Raw genomic sequence first — 13,075 nt, 5'->3', positions numbered from 1 at the left:
TCATGCTAGCTAAAAACCCTCCTTAGAACAGAAAATTATCTGTAACTTCTGGCAGACTTTTAAGAGGGTCTTGCTTGTAATAGCAGTTCTGTACTGTTTAATTGTTAAATGGACCGGATGATTGAATGGTGTCTGTTCAGCATGATTTTCCCTCTGTCTATGCACATTTTGTTGCATTTTTAATTTTATCTCAAAGTGCTGCTATATTCAAAATTGTGATAAAAAGTCTTTACTGGGAGGGCATGGCAGTGTCACAGAAAGAAAATATAAAGCCTGCTGTTCAGATGGAAAGCTTTAGCTCTGCCACTCACAACTGGATAACCTTGAGCGATTGACTTAAGGTTTTCTGTGTCTATTTCCTTCTCTGACATTAGAATAATATCTGCCCTCCAATATGCCTTCAAAAACTGAAGAACTATTTATGAACAACTGAGATGAACACAAACGTACATTGAAAAATATAAAGTTTTGCCAAAACGCAGGGTGGTCTTGTTATCCACTGCCTGAGAACACAGTGCTACTCACACCTAAGGCTTGTTTTTAGAGTGTTCGTGAGAGATCTATTCCTGACCCCATGGAGTTTGGGGACAAGTCCTCAATTTAAGGCTGTGTGGATTGGCCACATGGCCATGTGGAGGGACTCGATCTAGGAGCCTAGCCACTGAGATTATAAAGAAGAAACAAACTGAGAAGATGTGGGTAATGGGAAGGAATGGAGATGCAAAGGCAGACTCTCCTAAGGCCAGCTCCACAGAGGATGGGCCCACATGCCTCTCTGCTTTGGGTTTTTGTTGCTGCTGTTTGGGGTTTTTTTGTTTGTCTTCCATTATTACTGGAAGAAAGCTTCTTGCAGAAATTGTTTCTTGGGGTTCTTGGGACGGAGCAGGAAGATTAATGAAGCAAAGCTTCCACAGCCTCCCGTCAAGAACATCTATGCTGTTTGGGTAAGTCGGCCAGAATACCTCCTCCCTTAGCACGGGGACTGTACATTGCAGCCTCCGATGTTGTCTGCAATTTTTTAAAAAGAAAAACTGATTGTAGCTGAGTGGGTTTCCCACCCTCTCATCCCCACACCCCTCCCCATCCCCAGTTGCTTTAGATCTTCTAGCAAGTCCCCCCACTGCCAGTCTCGCCCCCTTTGCTCCCTGGTTTTCCAGATTCCAGGCCATGGTTCCCAGCGTGGTGAGTGCAGAGGGCGGCCCCTAACTCCGCCCTCAGAGGTAAGGCTGGGAAGGGGGCCACTGCTCCGTGGAGGCAGCACTGGGAAAAGATGCTCCCGCTGTCTCCTCTACATTTCAACCCGGCACAAGTGCTAGGACGGTCTAAGTGTCTCTTACACTCCTTGCCAAGTGCGCGTTTTTCCACCCAGGCTTGTCGCCTGAGGGGCTCCATGCGCCAGAAAGCATAGCTTGCCCGTCTTGACAGTCAGAGGAAAGGCAGGTCAGCCTCCGATGTGAGGATCTGGGTATTTCTAGTCAATTCAAATAAACCAGGAAGGCAAAAGAACATGGAAGAAAGAGCGATTTGTGCTTAAAAAGGAAAACAAACCGCTTTTTTTCTTGTTTGCTCCATGGTTAGTAGGAAAGTTTCGAGCAGCAGCGCTACTCTGTGTGGGTGAATTAGTTCGGCGGGAAGCCCTGAGCCTGCGGTCCCACAAGTACTGTCCCAAGCGTGCTGCTGTGACGTGGCCGCATCGTTCTCTGATTGCTGCTTATTGCCTCCATCTGCACTGCTCAAAGTCTGGAAACAACAAACACATCCATATTTGTGACAGAACATCTACCTACTCATGACTTGGCAAACAATCATTAAAAAACAGCAATACAGGGCTTCCCTGGTGGCACTGTGGTTAAGAATCCGCCTGCCAATGCAGGGGACACAGGTTCGAGCCCTGGTCCGGGAAGATCCCACATGCCACGGAGCAACTAAGCCCGTGCGCCACAACTACTGAGCCTGCGCTCTAGAGCCCGTGAGCCACAACTACTGAGCCCATGCGCCACAACTACTGAGCCTGCGCTCTAGAGCCTGCGAGCCACAACTACTGAGCCCACGTGCCACAACTACTGAAGCCCACGCACCTAGAGCCTGTGCTCTGGAACAAGAGAAGCCACCGCCATGAGAAGCCCGCGCACCACAACGAAGAGTAGTCCCTGCTCGCCACAACAAGAGAAAGCCCGCGCTCAGCAATGAAGACCCAACACAGCCAAAGATAAATAAATAAAATAAACAAAACAAAACAAACAAACAAACAAAACAGCAATACAATACAAGGTGACTGTGCTTTCACAGCCACAAGAGAACTTGTTGGATTTCTCTTTGAGAGCCGCTCTTGAAAGCACTCATTTCATATTCTCTGAAGAGAACCAGCTAACCAGGCAGACTATCTACCTGGAACCTTCCACGAAACCAGACCCCATGAGCTTCCTAAATGGGCCTCACCAGAGAGGCCATCTTGTCCCCTGCGTGTGGACGGGGATTCAGTATGTCTGGCTCCAAATCTGGTCCCTCTGGATCAACCTGAGACCCTTGCCACCCCCCAGCCCCAGCCTGTACCGGATGAGCCCCTGCCAGCACGTCACCCTGTGTAAGGGCATGGGTCTCCTCTGCGAGCGTGCTGGGAGAGGAAGGGGCACAGCCGTCACGGACACCCGGGGTTCTGCAATGTGGTGCCTCAGCACCTTCAGGAGGACTGGATTGGATTGGCAGCAATATCAGCAAGTCGACAAAGCAGGACGGTGACGTGAGTGGGCGGGGAGGCAGGTGGGCAGCTAGGTAGGCTGGCATGCAGTTACTTGAAATATTAAGTAGCCCAGAGGACAAAGACACACATCCATCACAGAATCATCTCTAGGTTTCAAAGAACATCAAGACTTGTATAAAAAAGCCCTCTCTGACTCCACAAAACCTTACTTCAGAAATCCTACCAAATGCTCCACAGATGAACATACCTGTTCTGTCGCTCTAAAGGACAGAATAAAAAGCACCATTCAGTCTTTGGCCTGTCTGCTGGTTACCCACAAACTCAAAGCATGGGTCCAGAGAAGCAGATGATTCATGGAGAGCATCAAACAAGCACAATTGCTCTGGCCACCATGGGGGTCAGCTCTGAGCCACAAGAAGAGGGGGAAACTTCTTTGTCTCACTCCTGGGCCCACAGCCTGTGATGGACCAATACGTGTGTCAGCAGAATATTTTTTCTGTAGCAGAGGAAGCAACGTTAAACGTTATTTTGTTAACACACCCGTGATGAACAGCCATCTATATGAGCCAATGAAACAGTCAAGGCTCTGCTATTAGGGGGGATTCAGGAAACAGGGAAGGCTCAAAATAGCACTGCTGAGTGTTATCAGATTTTTAAACTAATCATCAGCAAATCTTTTCAGCTGACTTTGGCTTTAAGCATTCTTACCCAATAGATTGCTAAAATGGAATGAGAAGGGCCCATAGTGTGTTTGGTCTTTTTTTTTTGCTTTTATTTCATTATAAGAGCTGTCCCATCTTATCCGATTTTCTCCTTCCTCATTAAAAAGAAAAAAAGGCGCATTATTTCCCTAGATGGTAAGAGTTAACGTTGTACTCCCTTCTCAGTAATTACAGGCTTTCAGATGTCTTTTTAAGTGGGAGAATGGACATGTCATGCAGTTAGCCAATAAATGCAATCCCTGATTAAAATATGAGTTCTAAAAGTTTGAAAACTTCTAACTATTTCCCCAGTGCATTTGTAATTTCAGACCTGTGAACCTGGCTTTTTTTCCCCCCTTGGTCCTCTCTTGTGACAGCTAAAGCTACACGTCTTTTGAATTCACCAATCACACCTTCACAAACTTAAGTCAACAATTATGTGTTCAAAAATCTTTGTTTTCCCTTTGAAACTGGATGCAAAGAAGAAATCTCTCCTGTCAGTGGAGACGGCTGTGAAGGAACGAGGCGCCTGCACATAAATCTCCTTGAATTTTTTGAAGAGCTGCTTCTCTTTATCCCACTGGTATATCTGGGAGAACGTATAGTCACTCCCCAGGGCCAGGTAGTGATTCTCTTTAAAAGAAAAGGGCTGCAGGGTCATGGCCCCCCGGGATGGGAGAGCCTGGATCTCCACAAACTGCTTGCTATTCCACCGCATGACCCTAGAGTCCCCGATGAAGCGGGTGAGGGAAAGGTAGAGGGCGTTCTGCATCCTGAAGCTCTTTACGGCCAGCACATCTTCCATGTTGGGGATGTCGCTGTGGGGGACAAACTTCTTAGAGCTTTTATTCCACTGGAGGATGATGGGGACCTGGGAGCGGCTGGATAGGATCAGGTGTGATTTGCCGTCTATTTCAACAAACTCGGCGTCCGTGTCCCTGAACCACTCGTGCAGAGACTGGTACGAGTAGAATCCTTTGCTGTTCCATTTGTACACGGTCGACAGACCGGCTTTGGAGCTGTCTGCGATGACAAAGAACTTCTCGTCCTCGATCTGAAACAGCTCGATGTCGTTGGGCTTGGAAATGCGAGAGACTTCTATGTCCTGGAATTTGACAAACTTGGTCCAGCTCTCGTCGTATCTGTAAATGTGAGAGCCGCCGAAGAGCTGGGCCACCACCACAAAGACCTGGTCGTCGATGAGGATGGCCTTACAGCCCACGATGGACTGACCTGCGCTCCAGAAGAGGGGAGACGGGGTTAGGGCAGCCACTGTGAGAAACACTCGTCCAGAGTCACAGAAAGACAAATATTACATGATACCACTTATATGTGGAATCTAAAAATAAAACAAGTGAACTTACTTATAAAACAGAAGCAGACTCACAGACATAGAAAGTAAACTTACGGTTACCAAAGGGAAAAGGGGGTGGATAAATCAGGAGTATGGGGTTAACAGATACACACTACTATATGTAAAACAGATAAACAATGAGGACCTACTGCATGGCACAGGGAACTATATCCAATACCTTGTAATAATCTATAATGGAAAATAATCTGAAATATATATATACACACACACATATATATGTATATAAAATGGAATCACTTTGCTGTACACCTGAAACTAACACAATATTGTAAATCAACTATAGTTCATTTTTTTTAAAAAAAGAAAGAACAATGAACAGAGTAAATATTTGTTTATGTAAATCTAAACTATATATAACAAAAATTTCTTTAGGTAAATTAACTCTATTGAATAATAATATATTAAACAATCAGAATATTTTTGCGTTTAATCAAGAGAATGAAAAGGATAAATCTTTATGTAAATCTAATTGGTACAAAACAATAATAAAATCTTTAGGTAAATAAAAAAAAAAATGCCAGTCCACAGTGAAACTGGAACCCTTATGAACTGCTGGTGAGAAATATAACATGTTCAGCCACTGTGGAAAACAGTATGGCGATTCATCAGAAAATTTAACAAAGAATTACCATATGATCCAGCAATTCCACTTCTGGGTCTGTTCCCAAAGAACTGAAAGCAGGGTTTTGAAGAGATATGTGTACGCCAGGTTCATAGCAGCATTATTCCCAATAGCCAAAAGGTGGAAACAACCCAAGTGTCCACTGATGGATGAATGGGTAAACAAAATGTGGTATATACACACAATGGATTATCGTTACACCTTAAAAAGGAAGGAAATTCCGACACATGCTGTGTCATGGGTGAATGTTGAAGACATTATGCTAAGTGATATAAGCAGTCACAAAAAGACAAATAGTGTATGATTCCACTCATATGAGGTACCTAGAGGAGTCAGATTCACAGAGATAGGAAGCAGAAGGGTGGTTGCCAGGGTCTGAGAGGAGGGGAGAATGGGGAATTACAGTTTAATGGGTACCGAGTTTCAGTTTTTCAAGATGAAGAGTTCTGGGGATGGATGCATTTATTGAACCACACACAAACACAGTTAAGACGGTAAATGTTATGTTATGTGTATTTCCCCACAATTAAAAAAAATAGCTTTAAATGTACCTCCATCGAAATAGGTAAATGTTGGTCACCTGGGCCTCTGGCGTCTTTAGAGGCAGGCGTATAATTCAGGAAATTCACTAAGACACCAAGCGAATTGTCTGCATGCTATGCCCGACTCCATAGGGCAGAAAGAGGCATTTAAAAGGGTTTCTTCTCTTGGGGGGTAAAAAGCTAGGAGTCAGGACTTAGAGGCAGGAAAAAAAAAAATGTAATGAGAGCTCTTGAGGACGTTTGACCTTTTCTGATTCCTGAAGCTGAGCGGAGGCAGAATAGGCCAGTGTTAAACCCTGTGACTCCAGGCCACACGGCCCAGCACCTCCTAAGCTTTCTGACCCTGTGGCAGTTCCTCAGGTTCCTCCCCTACCAGACGAGACTAAGGATGCTGCCAGCCCTGACCTTACACCGCCGCTGTAAAGACCACCTGAGAAATTTCACGCTCAGGGTTTTTAGTAGAGAGCTTGCACACACAGGAAGTGATCAGTAACTAGTCGCTCTCATTATTGAATCATTGAGGCAACTGACATCACGAGCCATGATCTGAGTGATCTCGCTCAGGCGGCACCAAACCAGAACTTCGCAGGAAAAGGGGAACATCTTCAGTCGTGACTCCCCTGTCTGGGTCACCTCCCATCACCTTCTCCCTATCTGCACCCAGACCCCCCACCCTCACCGTTCCAGCCAGACAGCAATAAGACCACCCACATCTCAAAGAGTATTGACCCGTCATCTAGGTCATTCAATTAAAAGTTATTTCTTTCCCCTAATTCTCTAGGCAGTTTGGACCAAAGTGAATTTGGTCTGTAAATTACAAGGATAATTACCCAATTTCTGTCCTCAGTATTAACATTGGGGGCAGACGGTGGGTGGATTTTAGGGTGGTATTTACTTTTCTCTTCCACTGCTTTGGCTTTCCTGCAAGAACCTGGTCCCTTTCTTTTGTCTAAAGCTAATTATTGCATTTTTTCTGAGTATAAAGATTTTTAATGTTCATCAAAGCAAATTTTGAAAATAATAATAGGTAACACATAAAGGCACTATACTAAGCACTTTACATGCTTATTATATACTTAGCATACACTTAATATTGTACCCCGTTTTATAAAGGCACAGAGAAGTTAAGTAACTTATACAAGGTCACACAGCTACAATGTGATGGAGCCTGGGATCCAAATCCAGGTAATCTGGCTCCAGTCTACACTCCACCACCAATGTACCAAAAAGTACAAAGAAGAAAATCAAAATCACTTGAACTGCAAATGCTGAAATAACACTTAATATCTTGATATATTTCTTTAATTGCCAATCTCTGCACATATTCAAATGTGCTTTTTAAAAATAGATCTGGGCTTATAGTGTACATGGATTTTTTATAACCTGCTTTTTTCCCTTGACCACTATGTCGTGAACATTTTCCCATGTTATTGCATCTTCTACAACTTGATTTTTTAACACTACATGGTATTCCATTGCATGGAGGCACCATATTTTATTTAATCCCCTACTGCTGGACATTGCACTTATTTCCAGTTTTTCATTATTGGAAGTTATAGGCTTCCCTGTAGAGAAATCTGTGTTTGAAAACCATCTGGTAGTGTTCTTAAATGGAGAGATTGCGGGGTAGACATTGTGCACGTTGTTAAGGCTTCTGGGTTTAAACTACCAAACTGCTCCTCAGAAACTGCACTGACTCCCCCCTGACAGCACTAACTGAGATGCATGTTCCTCCTGAGTCCCTGGCTATGGAGGTCCCTTCTACCCAGAAGCATCCTGCAGCTTTACTGGTCTCAGCCGAGGGGCCGTGTGAGAAAGAAAGAATTCCTTTCTTGGAGATGCTCCATAAAGCATCCTCTTTCCAGGTGTAGCCTGTGGAGTTGTAGCTTATGGAGTTGTCAGCAGCAGCAGAAATCCTCGTGTGTGTGTGTGTGTGTGTGTGTGTTTTAATCTAGGAGGAGAGATGCTGCAACATACTTAGTGGGCAGAAATCAAAAGGCAAACAAAATTAACCAAAAACAGGAGAGCTGAGAAGAGATGTAGAGAGAAAAAGGAGACGACATAAGGAGCAAAACTTGGGGGGCGGGGGGGGCGGCTCATGACCCTGGGTCTCCCTCTCCCACTAGAGGATGGATGTCCCTTTTGCACAATGCCCAGCAGGGCCACAGAGGGGGAAGCATGTGTCCCTCCCATTCCTCGGAGCCCCAGACTTGCCGGCCATGGATGGAGAAAATCCTGCCCAGCTCTTGCTGACTCTGGGGTCACCCTGTGATCAAACGAGATGATAAATGAGGCATGCACAGCCCCATGAGGAGAGAACGGTCCACATTTACCTTGGTCTTGTTCGAGGCAAGTGGTTCTGGGGCTGTGTCCTTGCTCATCCATTTGTCATCTGCCCAGCTTGTGTGAGCTGCAGGGCTTTCCTTCACACCAGGCTGAATTCCAGCGAGCCACACTCTTTTCTCCACAGAGCGAGCAAGGCCCGTACTTCTGTAACCACCCTCTTTCCCAGCCTCCCTCAGGCCATGCTCTGCTGGTCCTGGCACTCCTATGCTTTTGAAAGTTGTGGAGACAATTTTATTGAAGTCAAAGAGTTAGGGTCTATGGGAGAAGGAGGGCTGCTCCTATTTTTTTTTTTTCACTATAAAATAGAGACAATAAGTACACATTATGAGGTTGTGTAGCTGACGAAAGAAACAGCTTATAAATCACTGAGTAGGTAAATGTGAGTTGCCTTCCTCTAAGTGAAAAATTATGTGACGAGATTTGTGTTTAATGGAAATTCATGTAATAAGGGAGCAGAGAAGGCAGACTTCATTCCAATCCGGTCAACAAGAAATGCTTCCTGTAGGAGGCTGCATTTGAGCCTGGAAACCCAGGTGAAGGGAGAAACAAAAGAGGGGTGGTTGAATTGTAAGATGGGATCAGAAATCAATAAGTGACAGGAAATTGGCAATATGTATTCAGAAATGTGTGTTGGGACCCTAATGTATGAAATCTGTGTGCTTTCATGAATTAAGAAGAGTAAAAGATCCAAACCTGGTGGATTTCCCTAGCGGTGGTAGCAAGGAATAATAATCAAATATCTATTTTTTATCCGCAACTGATATCCCAACACTTGTTGAGAACTTACTATACGCCAGGCCCCATGCTAAGTGTTATATAAGCTACCCAGTTAAATTCCCATGGGCCCAATACTATGATGATACCATTTTACAGATGGAATTCCCACCTTACAGATGAAAGGGGCTCATGGAAATTAAAACTTGGCCAAGGTCACCAGCTAGAAAGATCTAGAGCCAGATTTGTGAAAAACCAGTGTGACGTTGGAGTTCATAAACGTAACGAACACACTTTTGTAGCTCACTTCTTGGGCTTGGCTGTGAAGAGGATCCCAGTGGGCTGCATGCCCAGCTGCCCACCTCTCAGAAGATTCAGACTTCAACACTGAGAGGCCAAGGAATCCCTGGAAACCACTAAGCTCCAGCCCTGGCTCTGGCCACACCCACTCTGCTCTCACTGACCACTTCCTACCCCCAGCTCTGCAGCCTCTGCTGGGTCCAGGCCATTAACACTTGCCTGAATCCTTACAATAGCCTCTCAACTACTTGCTCTGATTCCACTTTGGTCCCCTCCCCACACACGGACTACTCTCAACCCAGCAGCTGGATACAACCCAGCATTCTGTAGCAGGCACCTGCATCTTCTATGCAGCCTGGCTGACCTCTGAACAAAGGTAAAAGCCCAAGCCCTTCGTAGGACCTGCAAGGCCCCCATGATCAGCCCTCTTACCTCTCTGACTTTGTCTCCTACAACTGCCCCTGGATCATTCTGTCCAAGCCAAACCAGCCACCTGCCTGTCCATCAAACAGGAAAAATACCCTCCTGCCTCTGGACTGCTGCACTCACTCTTCCCTGTCTGGAATGTTCTCCCCACCGTCCCCACTCTCCATGCGCATCAAGCCCTCATGTTCCACAAGTTTTATTCAAACACCTTCTTAATGAGGCCTCTACCAGACACTCTATCTAAAATTTCAGTCCTCTCATGCCAACACTTCAAATCTTTCCTCCCTGCCACCTTTTCCCTTCTTAGCATGCTGCCATCTAATGTGCTGTATGTATTACAGTTATTTGTCTTATTTTATTGTCTCTCTCTCTCCCATTATAACACAGACTCCTTGAAGGTGGAGGTTTTCTTGTGACTTGTTCACTGCTACGGCCCCAGCACCTAGACTGGGCCTGGCTCAGAGTAAGCACTCAAGAAATCTTTGCGAACAAATGAAAAAATGAATGAATGACTTGATGAACCTAGGGGTGTGACCAGCTGCTGTATGTAGGAAGGGCAGGTGGAGGGCAACGCTGTCCCTTCCTACCAAGGTCAACCTGGGAGAAGGAAAGGGTGGGATGCAGCAGTGACAGGTCCCGGGCTCTGCCTTGGAAGTAACAGTAGAGTGATTCAACATGCCTGAGCCTTCATCTCTTCGTTCGGAAAGGTGAGGAGGAAGCCAGCATTAAGAGCTGCCTGCTTGGGACTTCCCTGGTGGCGCAGTGGTTACGAATCTGCTTGCCAATGCAGGGGACACGGGTTCGAGCCCTGGTCTGGGAAGATCCCACATGCCACAGAGCAATTAAACCCGTGTGCCACAACTACTGAGCCTGTGCTCTAGAGCCCGTGCTCCGCAACAAGAGAAGCCACCGCAATGAGAAGCCCACGCACAGCAACGAAGAGTAGCCCCAGCTCTCCGCAACTAGAGAAAGCCCACGTGCAGCAACGAAGAGTAGCCCCAGCTCTCCGCAACTAGAGAAAGCCCACGCGCAGCAATGAAGACTGAACGCAGCCTAAAATAAATAAATTTTTTTTAAGTAAAAAAAAAAGAGAAAGAGGAAACACTTAAAAAAAAAAAAAAAGAACTGCCTGCTCTGTGCCTGGCACTCATCCAATTCTCACAACATCCATGGGAGGTAATCTCCTGCCCATTTCACGGATGAGAAAACAGAGGCTCAAAGGCCCCAGCTACTTCCTAGCACATGGCAGAGTCAGGAGTAGAATCCATGTTCATAGGTTTTCAAAACCTGAGCTCTTTATAGCCCATATGCCTCCTTTCTCTTGAAGAGAGGTCGCTTGTCCTCTACCTACGGGCAGGGAACCCGCAATAACACCTCAAACAGCTGTTATGAGCCCCAACGAGACTAACCCGAACCTGCCTCTCTGCAAACCCACAACCAGCACCGGCAGCAAGCACTGGCATCAGAACTCCCTGCACGAGAGCCCGGCTTCACTCTGCTCCCACCTCCTCGTGTGAGAGGGAGGAGAGAAGGCAGAGGGGCCTGCTCATTCAGCCCTCACCGATCTTCCAGGTCAGAGAAAAGATGGAAGCACAAAACCATGCGGGTGGTGAGTTCCTCTCTCGCCTCGTTTCCTCTAACATGGACCGGCTTTAGGGTCCTGAGGCCTGGGCTCCCCTCCACAGGTTCACCTGCACTGCTCTGTGCTGAGTCTGCGCTTGGAGCGAGCGGGGCTGCTCCCGGGAATGTGGGCTCAGCACTGGGAGGCCAGATGGCATGTCGGAGCGTCAGGATATACGTCTCAAAGACCTCTCCGGGCTGCCAGATCAGCCTCATTAGCAGCTCTGCTCCCCAAGGGTTAACGACGCTCTCCCTGCATCCCTGCACCTGCTGCAAGGCCAGAACCTCCGTATCTGGAAATGCTACCTGGATACACTTCTCTCTGCCCCAGCAAGACGCTGCTCGAACCAGAGCAGGAATCACTGAAGGAAACCCTCACATGGGGCAACAGTTAGGCCACGTGGTGCTGCTTGTAAAGTCAGTATTATTATCAGATTGCACTTTGATAAATGAGAAGTCTTTGAAAGATTATTTTGACTTTATCCACTTATTTAAAAAGCAAGTAGACAGTCCATTTTTAGTAGCACTAAGACACTGGGATTCAATGATATGGCCCCAAATGAAGCTCTAACTAAGTCTTATTCCAAAGGCTTGAATTAGGAAGCCATTTATGCTTATTTTGTATATACTTATTAAAAGGAAGTAGTGATCACCAGGACTTGGCAAGGGGGCAATAGAAACAGCTATAGTGTGTGTGTGTTCGTGAGTGTGTGCATGTGTGTACGTGAGCACATTGCATGTGTGTGCATGAGCACGCGTGTGTGTGTGTGTGTGTGTGCATTAGCATATTAGTTAAGAGCTTACAAAAGTCAAAGGATTCATTTAGCTGCTAAAACGCTCATGCAGTCTGAGGCTGTCATAACTGCTCAAAATCAAGGGATTCTGGGAGTGACTTCTCACCATTTCAGGAAAATGCTTCCCACCACAGGCCCCCATCACCCTCTCCCTCTACAAAAGGATCACCAACAATAAATAGAATCACCACCTAAGGTTTCCGCTCTCACCAATAACTGACCACGTCCAGAAAAAGTTGGAGGGAAGAGGGTGGGCTGGAATGTGCTCCCAAATCAAACTAAGCCAGAGAGCCAAGCTCCCTCTCGGGATGACAGAGAACATTTCTTCTCCCCCGGGCTTTAGGCCACGCTGAAATGAGGTCAGTACATCCAGTCAAAGCCATAACACACCTGTAATATTGTCATAGCTCCGGAAATTCATTTCGATGTGGTCCCACTCCAGCACCATGCAGTTCTCCATGCTGGGCTGAGCGATGGCCACGTACACATCATTCTTGGAGTTGAACGTATCCACTGAAACCGACTGGTAGGGCAGAGTCTGATGAACAACAAAATCTGGGAAGAGGTGTTTAAAAAAAAGTCTCCGTGAGCTCTCCTGTGGGCATTATGGACCCCCGTTCCCCTTCTATCCTTTCTCTCATCAGTTCCAAAGAGGACTGGGGAGGGGGGAGGGCAGGAGAGAAGCAACACACATCATGGCGTGTTTCACTCTGGGTGAGTCCAGAGGGTTCTGGCTTGTGCAGAATTAGCAGACTGAACGCACAGCTTCTAATACAGCTTCCTTGAGATAAATAGCTCACAAGTCTGGCTAGAGGATCTCAAAGTTTTAAACAAATTTGGTGAGACCTGGCTTTCAGAAAGACAGGACAGAAAGGATACTGCAGGGCAACATTCCTGAAACTATCGTGAAATTTACTCTATGAAGAAGGGCTGC

The 13,075-nt window shown here is 46.3% G+C and overlaps 1 protein-coding gene across 2 annotated transcripts in view; it reads right to left on the bottom strand.

Annotated features, from left to right (window-relative positions):
- Nucleotides 1-1,111: 1,111 nt before the first annotated feature.
- The window catches only part of LGI2 (leucine rich repeat LGI family member 2), a 28,893-nt gene continuing 16,929 nt past the window's right edge, over nucleotides 1,112-13,075 (bottom strand). The window contains exons 7-8 of one of the 2 annotated variants that reach the window (XM_082462380.1): nucleotides 12,532-12,696; nucleotides 1,112-4,635 (exon numbers count right to left, since the gene is read on the bottom strand). In XM_082462380.1, the coding sequence (XP_082318506.1) occupies nucleotides 3,818-4,635; nucleotides 12,532-12,696 (983 nt within the window). In that variant the 3' untranslated portion in view covers nucleotides 1,112-3,817. Of the gene's footprint in view, nucleotides 4,636-12,531; nucleotides 12,723-13,075 lie in introns of both variants that reach the window. The other variant, XM_082462381.1, reaches the window with a different exon arrangement.

Source organism: Balaenoptera physalus (assembly GCF_965194825.1).
Source record: "Balaenoptera physalus genome assembly, chromosome: 5".
Lineage (NCBI taxonomy): Eukaryota > Metazoa > Chordata > Mammalia > Artiodactyla > Balaenopteridae > Balaenoptera > Balaenoptera physalus.
The sequence above is the reverse complement of the archived record's forward strand: the minus strand, read 5'-3'. Positions and strand labels throughout refer to the sequence as shown.